Consider the following 22,243-nt stretch of genomic DNA (forward strand, 5'->3'; position numbering starts at 1 on the left):
GAATTCCACCCAAGGACCGGCACCACTCTGTGTATTTAATAGCTCTTTAAAGTTTTATTAGCATCTATATTATAGCAACAACAGAGGCTGTTTCGGCCCCCATGGGCCTTTTTCAAGTTGCATAGGATCTTGAAAATAGCCCATGGGGGCCGAAACAGCGTCTGTTGTTGCTATCATATTGATGCTAATAAAACTTTAAAGAGCTATTAAATACACAGAGTGGTGCCGGTCCTTGGGTGGAATTCTTGATAATTATAAAGATAATGTAGGTGGGATGTGCTATACTTTATACCCATGGACAACCACATTAAATCATTCAGTGCCATGGGATAGGATTTAAGCTATGGATTCATTTACCCGTCTATTATACAGTGGTTTGCAAAAGTATTCGGCCCCTTGAAGTTTTCCACATTTTGTCACATTACTGCCACAAACATGAATCAATTTTATTGGAATTCCACGTGAAAGACCAATACAAAGTGGTGTACACGTGAGAAGTGGAACGCAAATCATAAATTATTCCAAACATTTTTTTTACAAATAAATAACTGCAAAGTGGGGTTTGCGTAATTATTCAGCCCCCTCTGCTCTGAGTGCAGTCAGTTGCCCATAGACATTGCCTGATGAGTGCTAATGACTAAATAGAGTGCACCTGTGTGTAATCTAATATCAGTACAAATGCAGCTGCTCTGTGAGGGCCTCAGAGGTTGTCTAAGACAATATTGGGAGCAACAACACCATGAAGTCCAAAGAACACACCAGACAGGTCAGGGATAAAGTTATTGAGAAATTTAAAGCAGGCTTAGGCTACAAAAAGATTTTCAAAGCCTTGAACATCCCACGGAGCACTGTTCAAGCGATCATTCAGAAATGGAAGGAGTATGGCACAACTGTAAACCTACCAGGACAAGGCCATCCACTTAAATTCACAGGCCGAACAAGGAGAGTGCTGATCAGAAATGCAGTCAAGAGGCCCATGGTGACTCTGGACGAGCTGCAGAGATCTACAGCTCAGGTGGGGGAATCTGTCCATAGGACAACTATTAGTCGTGCACTGTACAAAGTTGGCCTTTATGGAAGAGTGGCAAGAAGAAAGCCATTGTTAACAGAAAAGCATAAGTCATGTTTGCAGTTTGCCACAAGCCATGTGGGGGACACAGCAAACCTGTGGAAGAAGGTGCTCTGGTCAGATGAGACCAAAATGGAACTTTTTGGCCAAAATGCAAAACGCTATGTGTGGCGGAAAACTAAACACTGCACATCACTCTGAGCACACCACCCCCACTGTCAAATATGGTGGTGGCAGCATCATGCTCGGGGGGTGCGTCTCTTCAGCAGGGACAGGGAAGCTGGTCAGAGTTGATGAGAAGATGGATGGAGCCAAATACAGGGCAATCTTGGAAGAAAACCTCTTGGAGTCTGCAAAAGACTTGAGACTGGGGCAGAGGTTCACCCTCCAGCAGGACAACGACCCTAAACATAAAGCCAGGGCAACAATGGAATGGTTTAAAACAAAACATATTCATGTGTTAGAATGGCCCAGTCAAAGTCCAGATCTAAATCCAATTGAGAATCTGTGGCAAGATCTGAAAACTGCTGTTCACAAATGCTGTCCATCTAATCTGACTGAGCTGGGGCTGTATTGCAAAGAAGAATGGGCAAGGATTTCAGTTTCTAGATGTGCAAAGCTGGTAGAGACATACCCTAAAAGACTGGCAGCTGTAATTGCAGCAAAAGGTGGCTCTACAAAGTATTGACTCAGGGGGGCTGAATAATTACGCACACCCCACTTTGCAGTTATTTATTTGTAAAAAATGTTTGGAATCATGTATGATTTTCGTTCCACTTTACACATGTACACCACTTTGTATTGGTCTTTCCCGTGGAATTACAATAAAATTGATTCATGTTTGTGGCAGTAATGTGACAAAATGTGGAAAACTTCAAGGGGGCCGAATACTTTTGCAAACCACTGTATCTTGCTGGACAAAGCTGAAGGCTGCATGTTAGTTTTATTCTGTAAGAATGGGACAGATTCATAAGGGAGACCCATCAGCAGAATGTAAATGGCTTTGATGGCGCCTATTCCTGGGCAATGACCAAGCAGTTACAAGCATATTTTCACAACCATAAATATCACTTTCACGAACGATTCCCAAAACATACATTTATCTAACTTCACTGGGCTTACCATAATATCTGGTTGGGACAATGATACCAGATGCTGGATGCTCCCAGTGGCTTCCCCAATGTTCGCAACCCCTCTGCTGTCAGCCTGGACAGTTTTCCTCTCTGCCGCCATGCAACCTTTCTAATACAAGTGTGGCTGCACTGCGCAGGCGCAAAGTAGGGCCCGCACCTGAGCAGTAGCATGGAGCCACTCATGCACAGAGAGAAAACCATGCACAAGCAGCTTCATGCTACTGCGCAGGTGTGTGGGCATGCGCAATATGTGACTTCAGGGTCCAAGCACAGCACAGGAGGAGCGTGAGAAGATCAGAGAAGTCTGTTGATGCTCCAGAGGATTTCCCCTACTGAGGTAAGTATCTAACATCTTTTCCTTTTGTTTTAGACATTTGTGGCCCTTCCTGCCTTTTCAGGCAATACTTTTAAAGCAGTTTCGGTAAAGACAGCTTCTAGGCCACTCAGTGTGTTCTGCACTGTAGAGAGGGGAAGACATGCCAGTGGCATTATGCTGTGGGAACTTACATTGACGTTCCCGCGGTGAACAAACAGTATCAGGCAAGGCAACCGTCCTGGCAGATTGCAGAGACCAGTGATCTGGGGAGATACCTCTACAAACATCAAATCTCCATTAAAAAAAAAAAAAAAAAAAAAAAAAAAAATCAGCAACATTTTATTTTGCCATACTTGTATAGAGATGAGGTCGGCACCAAATGCAAGGCCAGCAGGAGCAGCTTGAAGCCACTCCCACAAGCGTGCTCTCGTAAACAAGCTGAATATGCGTGAATAGTAGATGACAGGCGAGGCACCACTTGAATGCACTTCAGGATTATTGTGGGCTCAGCAAACAAAACACTCCTTAGCGTGTAGGTACAAAGACACTGGCCTTATAGCCATTTTGCGGAAATCCCGCTTCTTCAGAGACCAAAGTGTAGGTCTCTGAAGAAGCAGGTTTCCCGCGAAACGGCTGTAAGGCCAGAGTCTTTTTACCTACACACTATGGTGTGCCTTATTTGCTGAGCTCACAATAAACCTGAAGTGCATTCAACTGGTGCCTCATCTGTCATCTATTATTTACAGGTTTTATTTGGACACTAATTATTGGTGGGAAAAGTGAGTAGATGTGCAAAGAACTTTGGAAACAGCCAACACACTGTATGTCATCACAGATGATATTACCTAATGCATACAGTAGCTTTGGAGTCCGCCTCCTCCACAGTGTTTCATCGTTATGGGACATGACGTCATGTGGTTTGTGCTTGTAATGCTCTGTGTAATGACACATCTTGTCCAGGAATGTGTAAGCCTGCAAGAAATTCACATCTTACCAGTCAGCACCATGTGACGGAGCTACAGAGCGATATAGGTTGAAGGATTATCTTACGTACCTTTTTAGCGGTGGACTTGTTGGAGACGAGAGCAGTGAAGAGCTGCAGAAGAGGTGCCAGGCGGGAAGGAAACAGGGTACATACACTGTCCAGCAGGGTGCCCAGGCCTATTGAAGATTGCTAATGATAGGAGGAAAAACACTATTAGTTCTTGCTGTGTAATGGCCGTACTATGTTGTAGGTCATATAATTGAAGTAAATAAGGGGAACAGATCACTTTCCTGCTCGGATCAAGAACATAAGAAAAACTGGGATATTTTTTAAACATTTAAGGACTCGTTTTAGTGTAGGCTCAATATTGAGGTGATTTCCTGAGCTCAAAAGATAGCTATAGAGTACAACAAATGCTGCTTGCAGGCACTCTTCAGTACATGGAGCTAAGCAACAATGCCATCCAGCATCATTCGGGCAGCATGGTTAGAGATACATCTAGAAGCTAATGCTGAAATTTTAAGGACTCGAGGCAACCCTAAAGACAAAAATGAGATATTTAGATACTTATTTTTTTCCCTAAGAAAAGAGAAACCTTTCAGAGGCTTCCCGCATCCTCCTAAAGACAACTGTTGCTGCCCAGGACACCTTTATGACAACGCTCATCTCCATGCTCGAGCGCGGCCGCACTACGACACATACTGTGCAAAACGGCCACCCCTGTGCAGTAGTACAGAGCCATTTGTGTACGAGAGGCTTATTATGTAGGCATGTTTGTATTTGTACAGGTGCAGTACTGCCACGCCCTTGCATAGAGAGGAGTGTGGCTACGTAACATATCCAACAATCTCTTGTTGGATATGTTCTGGGGGTCCATGTAGAAGCTCCCCTCCTCTTAACGAGAGTCTTAAGCCTAAAAAATAGCCAGGTAGAGGCATAGCTTTGTGCAGTAGCTCTGCCTCTGCTTGCATCAATCTCCGCCTCTCCCCACCCCCTCAGTCTTCTTCCACAGAGAAGGGCGGGGAGAGGTGGAGATCAACTTGATTGGAGGCAGAGCTACAGCACAAAGCTCTGCCTCCCCCAGGAAGCAAAATCCACGACCTTTAAAATCGTGGAATTTTGCCTCTGGATTTTGGGGGGATAAAACCTTGTTCTGCCGCGGGGTTGCAGCGTTTCAGCCATGGGCTTACTGCTGAAGAGGACTGCCCTGTAAAAAACGCTATTTTTTTAGGCTTCAGACTTTAAGTACCTCATTTTTGTTTTTTAGGTTAATCTCAGGTACACTTTAAAAATTTCATCTATGGACAGTATCGCCATCTGAAACGTGAACATGCTAACAAATGGCAGTGGGTGAACTTTTCTTTTCAAGTGGTATGAAACTTAGCATTTCTTCTTTGTTCTAAAAGATTATTTACAGCATACAATCTACTATCACAAAAAAAGCTAGCAAAACAGCATTCAAACAGTTAAACACAGCTCTTTCTACTTCCGTGAAAAGCTTTCTGCCATCTGAAGAGGTGATAACATATTTTGTTTACATTCCTTTCTCAGCTAAAATTAGCATACAGCATCAGAATGCTGAAACTGGGCTGCACACATAGTAGAAGCAGAGAAAGCTGAGAAGTGATCACTGGGTATATACTATAATATATAAATATAGCAGCTATGCAGTAAAATGCAATGGCAGCTTTCAGAGCAGATATGTTGGGGTTTAAAGGATACTAGAGCCCAAGGTTCTAGGATTGAAAAACATGTGGTGTAGGTGGGAGGGTGTCATAGTTCACTTACCGCTCCCTCTGTTTCAAGCTACCTGGCTTGTTTCCCCGTTTCACCTCCCGACCAGAGCATCCAGCATGGAAATACTGCGTCGGGCATGCGCAGTAGTATTTCCTTTCTCCTCCCTGTCTTCCCTACTGCAGAGGGCTGTGGAGTGCACACACAAGGACGCCTGCAGGATGGGAGCGAATGGGCATGACCAGGAATGACAGAGGAGCGCATTCAGGGGGCAGAAGAAAGGAAATATTGCACATGCGCGGCGCAGTATTTCCATACTGGATGCTCTGGTCGGGAGCTGCAACAGGGGATTGAAATGGGGGAACAGAGCCACACATCTTGAAACAGGGAGAGCGATAAGTGAACCGACACTTTCCTGCCTGCACAACATGTTTTTAAATCATAGAACATTGGGCTCTGGTATTCTTTAAAGGGGAACTGAGTGAAGTAACAGGTATACGGAGGCTGCCATATTTATTTCCTTTTAATCAATACCAGTTGCCTGGCAGCCCTGCTGATCCTCTGCCTCTAATACTATTAGCCATAGCCCCTGAACAAGCATGCAGCAGATCAGGTGTTTCAGACTTTAAAGTCAGATCTGACAAGACTAGCTGCATGCTTGTTTCTGGTGTTATTCAGATACTACTGAAGAGAAATAGACCAGCAGGGCTGCCAGGCAACTGGTATTGATTAAAAGGAAATAAATATGGCAGCCTCCGTATACCTCTTACTTCAGTTCCCCTTTAAGTGGTGTTAATCACCTTGAACCCATAAATATCCTTAATGCTGGGTACACACTATGAGATTTTCTGGCCGATTTACTGTCAGATCGCTTATTTCCGACATGTTTGATCTGCTTTCCGATCGATTTCCGAGCATTTTCCGATCGATTTTCGAGCACTTTAATAGGAAATCGATCGGAAAATGCTCGGAAAGCAGATTGGATGTTGGAAATAATCGATCTGACAGAAAATCTCATAGTGTGTATCCAACGTAAGTTATAGACATCAGTAAAGCACTTATCAGCCCTATATATTCTCCACTTACCGAATTCCAGAAGAGATTTGACAAGTTAGGGGCCGTCAGCACTTGACAAGCTGTGTCGATTATATCCTAAGGAATAGCAAAGTATTCGGTTATTGGAAGATGTGCAAACAATTTCACAGAGCTGACAGTGATGTAGTCGAAGTACTGCAAGCAAACTGCAAGAGGTTAACTGGTAATTCCATGGAAATGTTTGCAGACTAGTCTTTCCAAAAAATTAAAGAAAATCTGTAATGAAAAAACCTACCCTGGGGGGTACTCACCTCGGGTGGGGGAAGCCTCCAGATACTATTGAGGCTTCCCTCGTCCTCCTCGGTCCCACGGCGGTGGCGAAAATCCTCCCGGAGCGGCGGCGATGTAAATATTTATCTCTTGGCTCCAGCGCAGGCGCAGTATCCGCTCTCTGCACGGAGATAGGCGAAAATAGCCGATCTCCGTCGGGCTGCTCTACTGCGCAGGCGCAGTAGAGCGGACCCGACGGAGATCGGCTATTTTTGACGATCTACGTGGGAAAAGCTGCAACAGCACCCCCGCTGGAGCCAGAAAAGGTAAATATTGCACAGCCTGACAATTGTCGCCTGTGCGTTCCGTAGGCTGCAGCAAGACCGCCGTGGGACACAGGAGGACGAGGGAAGCCTCAATAGGGTCCAGAGGCTTACCCCTACTGAGGTGAGTACCCCCCAGGGGAACTTTTTTCAGTACAAGTTTTCTTTAAGTGACTTCTATTCAGGGGCATAACTAAAGGGGAGTAGCCCCTGCGATTTCAGGGGCAACTGCAGGGGGCCCAGAGCTGTGATCCCCCAATTACTAAAATTCCCTTCCTCCTCCGAGTCCAGCGTGTTAGTTAAAGGTGGTTATTGAGATACGAATAAGTCAAGCTTTTATGTGCAATATATGGAGCAGAAGACCCAGATTGGACAAGACTGAGCTGTTACCGGGGCTGATCGCAGCTGAATGGCAAACCGCGGGGAGGACGGCGTAAGATTCAGATGAGCTTATGGAGTTGGAGCAAGCCCCGGGTAAGTATCGAATATTCAGGTATTTTCATCTCTGGTAAACTTTAACGATTCAGTCATTCGGAAAGTATTCACATCGCATCACATTTCCCGCATTTTGTTATCTTACAGCTTTATTTCAAATTGGATTAATTTAATTTTTTTCCTCAGAATTCTGCACACAACACTCCATAATGACAACATGAAAAAAGTTTACTTGAGGTTTTGGCAAATTTATTAAAAATAAAAAACTGAGAAATCACATGTACATGAGTATTCATATCCTTTGCTCAATACTTTGTCAATGCAACTTTGGCAGCAATTACAGCCTCAAGTTTTTGTGAATATGATGAGACAAGCTTGGAACGCCTACCCTTGGCCAGTTTCACCCATTTCCTCTTTGCAGCATCACTCAAGCTTCATCAGGTTGGATGGGAAGCATCAGTGCAAGGCCATTTTAAGATCTCTCCAGATGTTCGCTCTGGAGCAAGTTTTCATCCCTTTAATCCGACTAGTCTCACAGTCATTAGACCAGAGAATTTTGTTTCTCATGGTCTCGGAGTCCTTCGGGTGCATTTTGGCAAATTGTAGACAGGCTGCCATGTGCCTTTTACTAAGAAGTGGCTTGCGTCTGGCCACTCTATCATACAAGCCTAATTGGCAAATTGCTTCAGATATGGTTGTCCTGCAAGGTTCTCCTCTCTCAACAGAGGACCTCTGGTGCTCTCACAGTGACCCTTGGATTCTTGGTCCCCTCTGTAAGGCCCTTTTTCCCTGATCGCTCAGTTTAGATGGCCATCCAGCTCTAGGAAGAGTCCTGGTGGTTTTCAACTTCTTCCATATATGGATAACGGATACCACTGTGCTCATTGGGATCTTCAAAGTAGCAGAAATTTTTCTCTAACCTTCCCCAAATTTGTCCCTCGAGACAATCGTGTCTCGGAGGTCTACAGACAATTCCTTTGATTTCATCTTTGGTTTGTGCTCTGACATGAACTGTCAACTGTTAGACCCTATATAGACAGTGTGTGGGCGCCTTTCCAATCAACTGAATTTATCACAAATGGACTCCAATTAAGCTTCAGAAACATTGCAAGGATTATCAGGGGAAACAGAATGCAACTGAGCTCAATTTTGAGCTTCATGGTAAAGGCTGTGAAAACGTATGTATATGTGCTTTCTCAATTTATTTATTTTTTTAATAAATTTGAAAAAACCTGAAGTAAACTTTTTTTCACGTTGTCATAGCATGTTGTGTGTAGAATTGAGGAATTAGTTTAATCACTTTTTGAAAAAGGCTGTGACATAACAAAATGTGGATAATGTGATGCGCTGTTAATACGTTCCGGATACACTGTAGTATAACCAATTTTGTAAATCACACAGCAAAGTAAGGTAGAAATACATAATATACACACAAATTTGGAGAAGGATAACATACCACAAGTGCTATCAGTGATATACAAAGAATAGAAAAGTATCAAAAATCTATAAAAGTATGAATTTTATTAGAGTTCCATCACAGAATAATATAAAAATTGGAAATAAAAATAAAAAAAGCTATGAGATGGCCATCTCCTCACATAGACCCCATACACACCTCTCACATACATCACTGGCCAGGTAATGATATGAGCTCGTTTGGATGTAAAAGCGTGGTTAAAGACTTGGTTGCTAAGGAAAGGACAGTCCAGCGCAAGACATTGCAGTGAAAAAAGCACTCCACAGTCCAAAGCAGAAACAAAAGCAAGCTAGCAAAGGTATGGTGGGCAGCAGAAAGCGTAGTTTCAGGACATGCATCACATTTGATCAATCATGATCCCCATATGGGTGTTGCCTGTATCTCACCCTCCTGTGTTCCGCATGTATCCGGAGGTGCAGATGTAGATCTGGCAAGGTGGTGAATCAGCTGGTTGTCACGCTGGTGTGCGTAGGGCTGGCAGTGTTGTGACTGATGGTGTCCACTGACGTGATGATAAGCCCAGAAAGTGCACAACCGCGTGCTAGATGCCCGTCCAGGTGTGTTGGATGCGCTCGGTGGTGCCCGCAAGTGCTGCGGAAAGTCCCCCAAATGGTAGCAAGCAAGCTGGGTGGATCAGGGGTCCATGGAGGGAGACGGCGTCTCATGCAGGCAGGCCCTTACATGTTTCGCCGTTCTCACGGCGTCATCAGAAGGCGTGCCTGTGTGTCAGCAGTGCGGAGATAAATCCGCCTTCAGAGCCAATGAGAGCTAGGCGGAAGTGCCCGTCCAGACCGGAAGTGACGCGTGCGGGTCAACGGAGCGAGCGGGTGGACAGCAAGCTCCTATCCTCGCGTCACGTGGGTCCATCCTGCTGCACCTCCAAGCTACAGTGGCTCTAACTGATAAATTAAGCATCCCTCATCCCATTCACGCATTACATAGGTGAGCCAGCGGAACAATGTCTCACCTGCATACCCTAAGGACAATGTATATATCAACGAGACAATAATTTAGGCTGGATAAGGATGAGATAAGGGGACATCTGTAAATATAGCTCAAAGCGTCTAAATATAATTGAGACGCCAGCGAGCGGTGCACAGTAAGAACAAAGTCAAACTGCGCACCCAAAAAATAAAACAGAAAAAAAGTCCCTACAGATTCAAAGACTGTGCCTAAGGGGGGGGGGGAGGCGACCACAGGCTAACTAACCCACGGACAGCAGGGGGGGGGGGAGGGAAAGAGGATGGGAAGGAGGGAAAGAGGGGGGAAAAAGAGGGGGGGGGGGGAGGGGGAAAAGGGGGGGGGAGGGGGAAAAAAGGGGGGGGAAAAGGGGAGGGGAAAGGGAAGCAGGATATAAAATGAGGGTGATGGGACTGTCACCGTGCCCAGTATATCTTTAAAGGGGCAGGAATGAGGCATAATTAAAGGCCTCATTCAAACCAGGGGGTTGACACGCCTGTAGCTCAAAAATCCACCTTGTTTCTCTCTGGAGGAGAAGGCGATCGAAATTGCCTCCTCGTATGGTACCGTGGATTCTATCTAATCCTACAAAGCGTAATTTCCTACCCGTACATGTGAGACACTGCCTAACATGCCGGGCAATAGGGGTTAAGGATTCATCATTTCCGACATTTTGCATGTGTTCGGAAATGCGTCTCCATAGAGGTCTCTTGGTCTTCCCTATATAAAAAGAGCCGCATGGGCAGAGCAACAAGTAAACAACTAGCTCCGTTTGGCAATTAACGTAATGTTTTAGAGTATGAAGTTTGCCATTGGGCAGGGTGACTGTCCTTCCCACCTTAATGAATTGGCAATACGAACAGCCCCCGCAGGTGTAAGATCCCAAAACAATGCAGTGGCGTCTGGGGTTGACCCCTCCGAAATGACTCTGCACTAGAGTATCTCGGAGGGATGTCGCCCTTTTAAATGTAACAATAGGGCGTTCGGGGAACACATGACCCACCGCTGGGTCATTCTGAAGCAAGTACCAATGTTTCTGTAAAATGTATCTCAAACTGGAATGTTGGGCACAGTATTTGGTCACAAACCGCAAATCTGATCCTTGTTGTTTAATTTTTTGTTTTGGACGTTGGACAAGAAGGCTTGAGCGATCCCTTCTCTTGACCTTATTGAATGCCCGTCGCAGCGTGGCATCAGAATAGCCTCGACTTCTAAATCGTGTACGTAATATCTTGGCCTGAGAGTGAAATGCTTCATCAGAAGAACAGTTGCGTCTCACTCTCATATACTGGCCGGTAGGAATCCCTCTAATAGTATGGGATGGGTGGAAACTAGAAGCATGTAGCAGAGCGTTGGTCGCAGTTTCCTTTCTAAAAAGGTCAGTGCAGAGATGGCCATCCATATCAATGGATATGCGTATATCTAGAAAAGGGATCGCCCTCTGGTCACATGTCATGGTGAACGTGAGATTGCGGGTGTTGTCATTGATACTGGCAACAAATTTATCCAACTCCACAGTAGTGCCCGTCCACAGGACGAGAATGTCATCGATGTACCTGTGCCACGATAAAATGTGGCACAGGTACATCTCCAGACCCTCGTCTGCGAAAATGGCCCGTTCCCACTCACCCAGGTACAGATTGGCGTAGGACGGAGCACAAGTCGTGCCCATCGCTGCGCCCTGCACCTGGAGGTAGTGGGCACCGTCAAAAACAAAGATGTTGTTAGTAAGGAGTAGCCTCAGAAGACCCAGCAGGAAGAAATACATAAGACTGAGATTGTATAAATAATTCAGTGACCAGTGCAAACAGCTGTCTAGCAAGAATATAAGAGGAAGAATCAACAAAACATGCAAAACATGCATTTCATCATCATTAACAACAAAATGGTCACTCTGGAAATACAAACATGTTATCCTTTTACAGCCGAGATCGCTAGGTTATGGCAACTGCTTTATCCTGGTTGCTACAAATGCTCACCTGTTGATTGCCCAGTGTGTGTTGGTCCATGGAGGAGAGCGCAAAGCACAGGAAACCATAGATACACAGACAGGCCGTGCTGGTGATGCACTGCAACACATATACACAATAAGTCATAAGACACAAGGGCATTAACATCCTAAACATGATCAAAGACTTGCTACTTGGCTTGGCTGAGACAGACAATATTTCCAATTCAGGTTAGCTCATGTTTGTTGACACCCTCTACTAATGGTCATTTTACAATGGCTGAACAGTCAAATTTTAATTCACACCACATGTCAAATGAAAAGGACAAGTAGACAAGACAAGACAAAGAACATTTAGGCCTCTTGCACACTGCAAGCAATTCAGATTCAGATTCCGCTTTTTAATCAGTTTTTACCTCCGATTCAGATTCCGATTTGCAGTGTGCAAGGAGCAAACTGCAAATCTGAATCTGAATCAGAAGTAAAAACAGATTAAAAAGCGGAATCTGAATCTGAATTGCTTGCAGTGTGCAAGAGGCCTTATATTGCGCTTTTCTCCTTGCGGACTCAAATCGCCAGAGCAGAGCAGCAGCCACTAGGGCGCGCTCTGTTGGCAGTAGCAGTGTAAGGGAGACTTGCCAAAGGTCTCCTACTGAATTAGTGCTGGCTTACTGAACAGGCAGAGCCGAGATTCGAACCCTGGTCTCCTGTGTCAGAGGCAGAGTCCTTAACCATTACACCATCAGCCACAAGTAATGACTAAAGAAACATCAGGCAGAGTGGAGGCAAAGCGGATACCACTTCCATCCAGGGAATCATGGTCAATAATAGGGCAGGGCACAAGCTGAACTGAATTCATAGGTCCCCCGTGTTTGTGTGGGTTTCCTCCTGACACTGCAGTTTCCTTCCTTCCTGTCCAAAAACAAACTAGTATGTTGATTGGTTGCACTTTGAAAACTGGCCATAGACTATAGTAGAGATTAGACTGTGAGCTCCTTTGAAAGACAGTTACTGGCATGAACTGTTTCTGGTACCCTGAACAGCACTGCTGAAAAAATGTCTGAGCTATATACCGGTGAATTCAAAGTAAAGAATAAGCTGTCACTCCCAAACAATCCCAATGAATGTGTTGCATATTTTAAAAACAACAAAGTTGTCAAAAGATACATTTAACTCCCTCCTCTTGTAATACCTTTATTAGATACCAACCCAACCTCAATCTCAGATCTGTACACGACCTTCTAATCACCTCCTCACATTCACATATACAAGATTTTACATGTGCTTCACCCCTCCTCTGGAATCCTCTTCCACATCCCATCCGTACAGCACCACAGAATATGTTGGCGTTTTATAAATCAATAATCCTATATAATAATCCCTAACTGTCCCTGCGTCATCATTTGTCCCTTTGTCCGTGTGAAAACTGAACTGCGCATGTAGTTCAGCCGGCTCTCTCTGCACTGTCCTTGTAGTTGCTAGGGCAACAGGGACGCACAACGCAGAGCTGGGAGGATGACGCTGGGAAGGAGGACAATGGGGCCAGGGGGCGAGCGTGTGCGCGCTATACCACCGATGACAGACCTAGAGCCTGTTTTTAAACGGGCTTAGGTCACTAATAATAATAATATTACACCTAAGACGATCAAGTATTAATTGCATGATCATGTGTGTATGTACTGTAACAATATCATTTTTGTATACATTTTGGAATTAACAATTTTATCAAGAAAATGTAAATATTAGTTTTAGTTAAAATTAATTGTTCCGTTGTCAGTGGAACAAGGACAACTATTGTACGTTATTTACCATTTATATAACCCACCAGTGGTATCATTCCAACCCAGTTGAGTTTTTACAATATCTTGGTTTATCCAAATGTAAGCGAGGGGGCATCCCACTTTGTTTATGTTGTATTAGTAACTTAACCACTTCACAACTGAGGGGTTTTACCCCTGAAACACCAGAGCAATTTTCACCTTTCAGCGCTCCTTCCATTCATTCATCTATAACTTTATCATTACTTATCACAATTACATGAACTATATCTTGTTTTTTTCGCCACCAATTAGGCTTTGTTTAGGTGGGACATTAGGCGAAGAATTATTTTATTCTAAATGTGTTTTAATGGGAAAATAGGAAAAAATGTGGGAAAAAATTCATTATTTTTCAGTTTTTGGCCATTATAGTTTTTAAATAATGCATGCTACTGTAGTTAAAACCCATGAAATGCATTTGCTTATTTGTCCCGGTTATAAAACCGTTTAAATGATGTCCCTATCACAATGTTTGGCGCCAATATTTTATTTGGAAATAAAGGTGCATTTTTTTCAGTAGTTCAGTCCCTAAGGTAACTATTTATGTATTTTTTTATTGTAATTTTTATTTTATTATTGTAATTTTTATTTTATTTTTTTTATTTACAAAAAAAAATTGGGGAGTGTGGGAGGTAATGAGTTAATTTATAGTGTAAAACTAATGTATTTGTATATGAAAAATGCTTTAGGGTGTAGTTTTACTATTTGGCCACAGTAACTTTTTGCTCATGCGACCTGTAAGCGTCGGAAGGACGCTTACAGGAAGAGCAATGAGGCTGGGAAACTTTTTTTTTTTCCACAATGTTTGCGCTGCTTCTCATAGAAGCAGCCGATCATTGCGGGGGGGGCTTAGATCAACGAACGGGAACGGTTTTTCCCGCTCACTGATCTCCGGGCGAGCGGCCGGCGGCGTGCACGAGCGAGAGCTCGGACAGCGGCGAGAGGTGCGGATATCTCAGTCCCTGGTGTTGACAGGGTGGAAAAAGGGGAGGAGATATCCACACCTGTGGGGGTAAAGTGGTTAAATATCCCAACATCTTTCTGCAAGACTATGCAAATTATGTATGCAAATTAATGCAGCTTGAAAATGTACCCATTCCACCATGGTTGGATCCAATAGGCCCATTTTGAAGATGCATAAAGTTGCATTTACTTTGAATTATTTGCGCCTCATTGGTCATCCCTAATCTTGAGGTACAACTTTGCAGACTTGTTTTAACCAGTTAGCAATTTCAATAGAGTTATCGCGTTTGAGATAAGTACACTGCTTATGACCTCAGTCGACTGAACTCCTCGTGCTGTAAATTCTTGGAATGCTTTGATCTCTTTCTGCTAGCAGAAAAGATAGAAACTAAAAGCAGAAGTCCTCTATTGTTGTCTCACACTCCCCCTAGTGACAAGTGACCATAAATACACATTACAGCAGTACTAATTAGAAGCAAGGAAATGTAACAAATAAGAAATAAAAACGTGCTAAAATAAATTGGCCTGGAGCTGCTAAAAGGTAAAATCTGGAGACTTCAACATTTTATAAAAGGACAGCTCAGCTAAACACACAAACAATACTTACATTGTGCTCTCCACTGCTAAGGCCTTTGAGCAGTTTTGTCAGATACTGGAAAACATGGAGCTGTAGGGCAGTGCTACCCATTTTCCGAATGGCTGGAGAATCGCCCTCTGTACCCAGTGTGTGTCGGAGAAGAGCCCAGGCCAGGAGGACAGGCGCATGCTGAGGGATGTCTCCAAAGGTCAGCAACAACTGGTCCATGTCCTGTGTGCAGACAGCTATTTCAGTCCATGGTTGGTGTAGACAATAACCAGATTAAATGGCCACATCAGAAAATCCTCATATCAGGATGTAAGCAAACACCATCAATTCATTACATTTATCTCCGTCTCTACGACCCCTCCCATCTTTTTGTTTATAACAATGTTTATTGTTGCATACTAACATTAGTACATATAGAGAGTTGCAGAAAAGTCAGTGAAAAAGTCATAAAATGTACAATTAAATATACATTAAAATACAAATAGTGCAAAAATCGAACCATACAAAACAAAAACAGAAAAACAACAGTCTGCACAATCTGCTCCATCATAACTAACCTGGGAGGTTTGCAATGCATATATATTGATACTTACCTTAGGAGGGGGACGCCTCTGAACCTTTAGAAGCATTCCCTCATTTTCCTCTGCAGACCTTTTTCACCGCTGGGACCCCCGAAGCGTGGCCTCCGTGCGCATGCGCATTACATCCTTCTCGCTCGACTCCAGTGGAAATAGCTGAGCTTTATCGGGATTGTGCAACTACACAGGCGCAGACGGCTCATACCTGTGCAGTACAGCGGACCTGAACCGGCTTTTGCCAAAGTGAGGCTTCAACATACAGACATTTGGGGGTCCCGACCCTGGAACGCGGCTGCCTAAGATGAGGGAACCCTCTTTAGGATCCAGAAGCTTCCCTCTCCCAAGGTAAGAGCCCCCCAGGGCAGGGCAAACTACAACAGGTCGAATCCAGCCATTTGTGTTTTGAGGGCCAGATTCCTCTACTTTCCTCCCTCCCTGAAAAGAGATGTGCGGTAGATAATAAGAAGTTTAACTCCCCTTACTGCACTTTCCAGCAATGATCTCGATAGCCACAGCAGTGTCATATGACCTGCTGTCAGTATGCGTCAGTGTGTCACATGATGCCGCCGTAGCCATGGAGATCACCACTGGAAGATGCAAATAGGTGAGTTAAACCTATCATAATGCACCCACTCGTAACTCTGCAGGGGAGGCAGGGAGGAGAGGAGTGTACAGGCATGCGGGTCGCTGGAGGAATGCGGCCCATAGCCGAAACATTTTGCCCAAGCCTGCCCTAGGGGGACTTTATATTGCTACAGGTTCCTTTTAAGCCATAAATCAAAGTCAGGATTGTATTGCTCCTGAATGCTCTGGGCCCGTGCTGATTACTTACTATTCCCCCTCCAAATTATAGCAAAACAGTGGGACACGTAATTTGGGAACCGGCTATTGCCAGTGGCCAAATTACTTTTTGTGTTTTTACTATTTTTTTGTGACGCCTGGCTGAAACTGATCACTGAAAAAAGAAATGCAGTGCTGGCACAGAAACAATCGGTACAACGCTGCGCCAAATTCAGCTGAATCGGGAATGGGGTTGGACTTCCATTGCTGAAATCAGCTGGTTTGGGAAAGGGTGCAGGACTTCAATTGTCTAGCAATTACCCAATAAGCTCAGATCAGCAGGAGTCAGTCTATATAGCTTGTGGGAGGCATTCAGGGCAGGGGCAAAAAGTAGAGAATGCTGTAGATGTAGAAAAATCTTAAAAGGGAATATCTGCCACAACATAACCTTCCATTCATCCCAGAATTGTTGAGCCACCCTACATGACCAGAAGATGTGAGACAATGTCCCTTCTTCAGCATAGCCCCTAAAGCCACCCCTCCCATCTTTTTAGCTCAGCACGTTTGGCAATAAAAAAAATACTCAGATGACATATCTTTGTGTTAGCAAAAAAGGGAGTGAGTTTGTTTTTGTTAGTAGGGTGAACATTTTTTGAAATTTGTTTTGAAAATTTTCTTTTGAGATCCGTACTGCACAAAATCGATCCCTTTCTAATTTCGCAAAAGTTGCAAATGCAAATCCCAGCTACGAGAGCGCAATCGAGGAGGTGCGTAGCTGTGCAAGTGCAGTAGCCCGTGGCTGGTCTTGTCAGGAAGCTTTTGGAGGTGCACTGCAGCTGAATAGAACAAATCGGAACAACGGCACGGGACTGGGATAACTACAAGGGGCTAGCCGCTAGAAAAAGCCCCAGGTAAGCTAAACTGGCCATATTACTTTCACTTTAGGTTCACTTTAACATATTCTGGACTTTTTCTTAAAAGGATACCCGAACTGAAATGTGACGTAATGAGATAGACATGTGTATGTACAGTGCCTAGTACACAAATAACTATGCTGTGTTCCTTCTTTTCCTTTCTCTGCCTGAAAGAGGTAAATAGAAGGTATGCAAGTGGCTGACTCAGTCCTGACTCAGACAGGAAGTGACTACTTTGACCCTTACTGATAAGAAATTCCAACTATAAAACACTTTCCTAGCAGAAAATGGCTTCTGAGAGCAAGAAAGGGAATCAAAAAAAGGGGAATTTCTTATCAGTGATGGTCACACTGTAGTCACTTCCTGTCTGAGTCAGGACTAAGTCAGCCACTTACGTACCTGATATTTAACTCTTTCAGGCAGAGAAAGAAAAAAAGGAACACAACATAGTTATTTGTGTGCTAGGCACTGTACATACACATGTCTATCTCATTATGTCACAATTCAGTTCGGGTATCCTTTAACCCTCCTGGCGGTTCATTTTTTCTGTCAATTGGGCAGAAATCCATTTTTTTTTGTTTCATGTAAAGCTACCAGAGTGGTAGCTACATGAAACACCACTAGAGGGCGCATGTGTCCCTCTAGTGCGATCGTCGCCGGCATCAATAGCAAACAGGGGAACGCGTATATAACGCGTTCCCCTGTTTGGCTTCTCCTGTCGCCATGGCGACGATCGGAATGACGTCATGGACGTCAGCCCACGTCCTGACGTCAGACACCTCCGATCCAGCTCATAGCGCTGCCTGGAACTCATTGGTCTGGGCAGCGCAGGGCTCTGGCGGGGGGGCCTCTTCCGCCGCTGCGTGCGGGCGATCGCGGCGGCGATTAAGCTTTACGTGCGGCTAGCAAAGTGCTACGAATCGCCCCACCAGAAGCTGAGATAGCCTCCTGCGCGACATAGCCCGAGCTCAGCTCGGGCTTACCGCCAGGAAGGTTAAAGCAGCTTGTGTTCTCTCAATCCTGATGTTGACACAAAAATAGTGATTTACATTCTCAAAGTAAGAGTGAGCTCTGCTTTGTTTAAAGCCGACCTGAACTCAGAACGTCCTCTCTGCTCTAAAAGATTCTAAACAACATAACCTTTACAGAAAAACATTTCTTTGTTACAGCTGATACAAATCCTGCAATAAATCTGCACTGTGTCTACTTCCTGATTCATGGAAACAGACATATTGTTAACAGCCTGTGCTTTCAAATGAGTTTATCTGCCATCTCTGATAAAATGACAACTTGTGATTAGAGACAAACGAGGATGAATTAAACACTCTAAATAAATACAGGGTGCATTACTCTATGTTTTCCTTCTGTTCTGTACAAGAGTTCAGGTCCACCTTAAAGCAGCAGGGACAGATATACTATCCCAGGGAAAAAAACAATATACAAGTAGATAACTACTTGTTCTACTTACATAACATATATATTGTACTGTCCACGTTCTGATTTCAGTGAATTGTATACAGTAAATAAACAGAAAACTGTTCCAGGCATTTTCCATCTTCACAGCCTCAGACTGACACCAATCCTGAAGTTATTCCCTCCCTTACTCTTTTTTTTTCTCCTGCCGGAAATAGTGTATGCATTGCCAGCCCTTCTCCCCACTATGCACTGCACCATCATATCTAGCTTGCTCTGTAAACACATGTGAGCTCAGCACAGCATAGATCGAATTTCAGCAGCTTCTGCAGAGGGGTGAGGTGCATTTCTCTTCTCAACTATGTGTCACACTGAACTGCCCTCAGCCAATCAGTGAGGAGCAGAAATGTAGGAGAGGAAAAAACAAGCTTCCCTCTCCCCGGCAATGAACTAGAATAGAGACAGGCTGACTGAGATAAGATTCCTTACAGCAGGCACATTTATGATTATATTGGAATGCTTGCAATGCAGACTGCAAGTGTACTACATAATAAACACAGAGGAGTCGGTAAATGATATTTTATTGGCTGACAACCCTGCTTTAAGAGAAAACAGATGACCACTACTATCTAATGACAGGATGACCCACTGGTTAGTGAACATTGAATCGGATCCTCACCTTGCAGATCTGGTGTTCATTAGCGAGTGGGTGTTCAATATTGTCCTTCAAAACACATTCCTGCAGTGTGTCCATGTCAATTCCTTCTAATAGGATAAGAACTTCAAAGTATCTACAGAAAAAAACAAACATAAATATATATACTGTATGTAATATATATATATTATTAAATTACAATATTGATTGGCTACTTCTACTACTAAAGAGACACTGAAGCGGGAATAAAAATGATATAATGAATTGTATGTGTAGTACAGATAATTACTAGAACAATAGTAGCAAAGGAAATATTATTTTTTATTTTCATTTTTTTTTTTTTTTTATAACATTGCACCATTCTCTAATATTCGCAGTTTACACAAAACTCAGCATTCTAAATGATTTTACAGAGCAGGCTAGTGAACTTATGAACTGTCCTCTGCAGAGAAAAAGACATTGCAATGACTTACAGTTGAGATAATAAGCTTCAGAAGACAGAGCTCTCTGCGACTTTGAAAGTCATGGAGCTCAGTGGCTCTTTTGCATAGATGATAACTGGAATTTCTTAACTCTTCCTGTACTGGAAACAATATTAGATTTATGTCTGTGCTCCTAATGTTTTACTTCTTAGCTGTACTACACAACCAATTCATTATATCATAATTTTTTTCCGCTTCAGTGTCTCTTTAAAAACAAAATGTAACCAAAAATGTAACAAGGTCAATTCTAACAGCAATTAGGATAAGTACAGTACAGGTTGCTACTTAATGGCCACCGTTAACGAGCCACCCGGACATAGACCCAAACTGCGCAGCTACCACTGGCCCAAACATGCTGTCAGTCACTGTCACATCAGTGTATTCTGACCAGTGGCAGCCGCACAGTTTCGGTCCATTTCTAAGTCAGTTGCTGACATGGCAACGCATTACTATGAGGAAGGGGGCGGGGAGGAGTAAAGAGTATAACCAATTAATAGCTCCCCTCTCACCGGTACCTTGGCACGAAAGAACTGCAGGAACAAATAGACAGTTGTGGGGTGGGGAGCCATCTTAAACTAATCCTCTTGTACCTATCAATACTTTTTCAAGTCTACTTTCATCCAACTTTAACTCTTGCTGATAACAAACTACACGTTATAGATGCCCTGTATGGCTGAGAAACACTCAGAGAACATAAACTTCAATAGTTCATGGTTTGTCTTTGTGGGAGCTGCATTAAAATAAACTTTAAACTTATATTTTTACAATTAAAATAAGGCTCCGTTCACACTGCACGCATTGCCGTCCGGATTTCAGCAACGCGTGTAGGAGGCCGACACGCACAACATCAGAAAGAGCATAGACTGCACTGTCTGATGTTCACACTGCATGCATTCCGGACCAGTGCGGTCCAGGAACGCATTCTGCACGCATTTTTTTACCAAAACGTGCGGCTGACTCATTCACTTTCAGTGAATAGAATCAGCCGCGCAACGCATACAAACACAGATGGCATGCATTCGTAGGCATTGTGTTCCGATCACACGGCCATTCACGTTTGCTGATGTAAATGGGGCCTAAGTGTAAGACAATCCAGGAAAGATCTATTTAGAAGTTGCACTACAAATGCAATTGTTTTGTCATCAGTTTATTTTCACTTTAGATTTCCTATAAACGTTTTAGTGATCTTAGGGCTCGTTCACGCAAAGGGCGTTTTTGCCCTTTCTTCAAACGCCAGTGATTTTGAAAATCGTCCTAAAAAGCTTGTGCTTATGAGGGTGTTCACATCTGAGCAGTTAGTTTCCGATCCACTCAGCAAAGCGCTGCCTGTACCATTTTCTGAGTGTTTTTTTTATCAATGGAAGGTATAGGGAAATTTCAAAGAGCTTTGTATAGCAATTTCCCCAGCGCTTTTAAGAATAAATACATTGCATTTATTATTTTCCGGGTCAAAATGTTCACTTCCTGACTTATGTCAGGAAGTGAAAAAAAGTGAAAAAAACAAAACCGCTCTGCAAAAGTGCTTTGAAAAGCACTTTATACAAAATCCCAGAGCACAGCTAAGCACGCCGGGAGGATTAAGACCAGCTTAGCGGTATGGACGAGCTCAGCTCGTCCATGACCGCCGCGCAGGATTGCTCTGGCCCTGGTGGGCCGATTTTCATAATTTTTTTTAAAAACACACAGCTAGCACTTTGCTAGCTGCGTGTTTATACCGCTAGCCACCGATGCGCCGCTACCCGCCGCGTAACAGGGCGCCCCCCCGAGACCCCGTGCATCATCGCTTTTGATTTAAGATGTGAACAAAGCCTCAAAGGAAATATCCAGGCATCTGGGAAAAATGACATTTACTTACCCGGGGCTTCCTCCAGCCCTTTGCAGCCGACATGTCCCTCGAAGCAGCTCTGCTCCCAGCCGCCGGCCCCGCCGGTGCAGAGGCCGACCTCGCCAGGTCGTCCTCTAAAGCGCCTGCGCCGCTGTCAATCACTCCCACTTGGGCTGGAGTGTTCTGCGCAGGCGCAGAGCTACTGCGAAGTACACTACGTTATATACAGTTCCTGCTGGAATTTTTGAATACCACCAAAACACCTTTCTGCTTTTGGAGCTTTTGGCTCCTTGATTGTATGCACTGCTCTAATGTAATTCATAAAGGCTGGTTTTCAGCGATTTGGCACCACCCTTCCCCTATATTCTAGTTTTGTTATACAGTATTCTAAATCTGGTTTCTGCCCCGACGTGTGTTCTAAATGCATATTTAAAAAAAACCTTCCTGAAATGGAGCTTCTAATCAGATTATTAACCTCCCTAGCGTTATGGATGAGCCTAACATGTCCTAAAAAAATAGCTACTATATAAGGGCAAGTCAGACTA

General features: G+C 43.9%; 1 protein-coding gene across 2 annotated transcripts in view; it reads right to left on the reverse strand.

The window, feature by feature from the left end:
* The window catches only part of NUP188 (nucleoporin 188), a 132,201-nt gene that overhangs the window by 86,798 nt on the left and 23,160 nt on the right, over positions 1-22,243 (reverse strand). For both annotated transcript variants that reach the window (XM_068248499.1, XM_068248498.1), the window contains exons 10-15: positions 19,416-19,527; positions 15,073-15,273; positions 11,717-11,806; positions 6,324-6,389; positions 3,573-3,692; positions 3,364-3,490 (exon numbers count right to left, since the gene is read on the reverse strand). In XM_068248499.1, coding sequence (XP_068104600.1) covers positions 3,364-3,490; positions 3,573-3,692; positions 6,324-6,389; positions 11,717-11,806; positions 15,073-15,273; positions 19,416-19,527 — 716 coding nt within the window. The remainder of the gene's footprint in view (positions 1-3,363; positions 3,491-3,572; positions 3,693-6,323; positions 6,390-11,716; positions 11,807-15,072; positions 15,274-19,415; positions 19,528-22,243) is intronic.

The sequence above is a fragment of the Hyperolius riggenbachi genome, chromosome 8, assembly GCF_040937935.1.
Source record: "Hyperolius riggenbachi isolate aHypRig1 chromosome 8, aHypRig1.pri, whole genome shotgun sequence".
NCBI classification, from domain to species: domain Eukaryota; kingdom Metazoa; phylum Chordata; class Amphibia; order Anura; family Hyperoliidae; genus Hyperolius; species Hyperolius riggenbachi.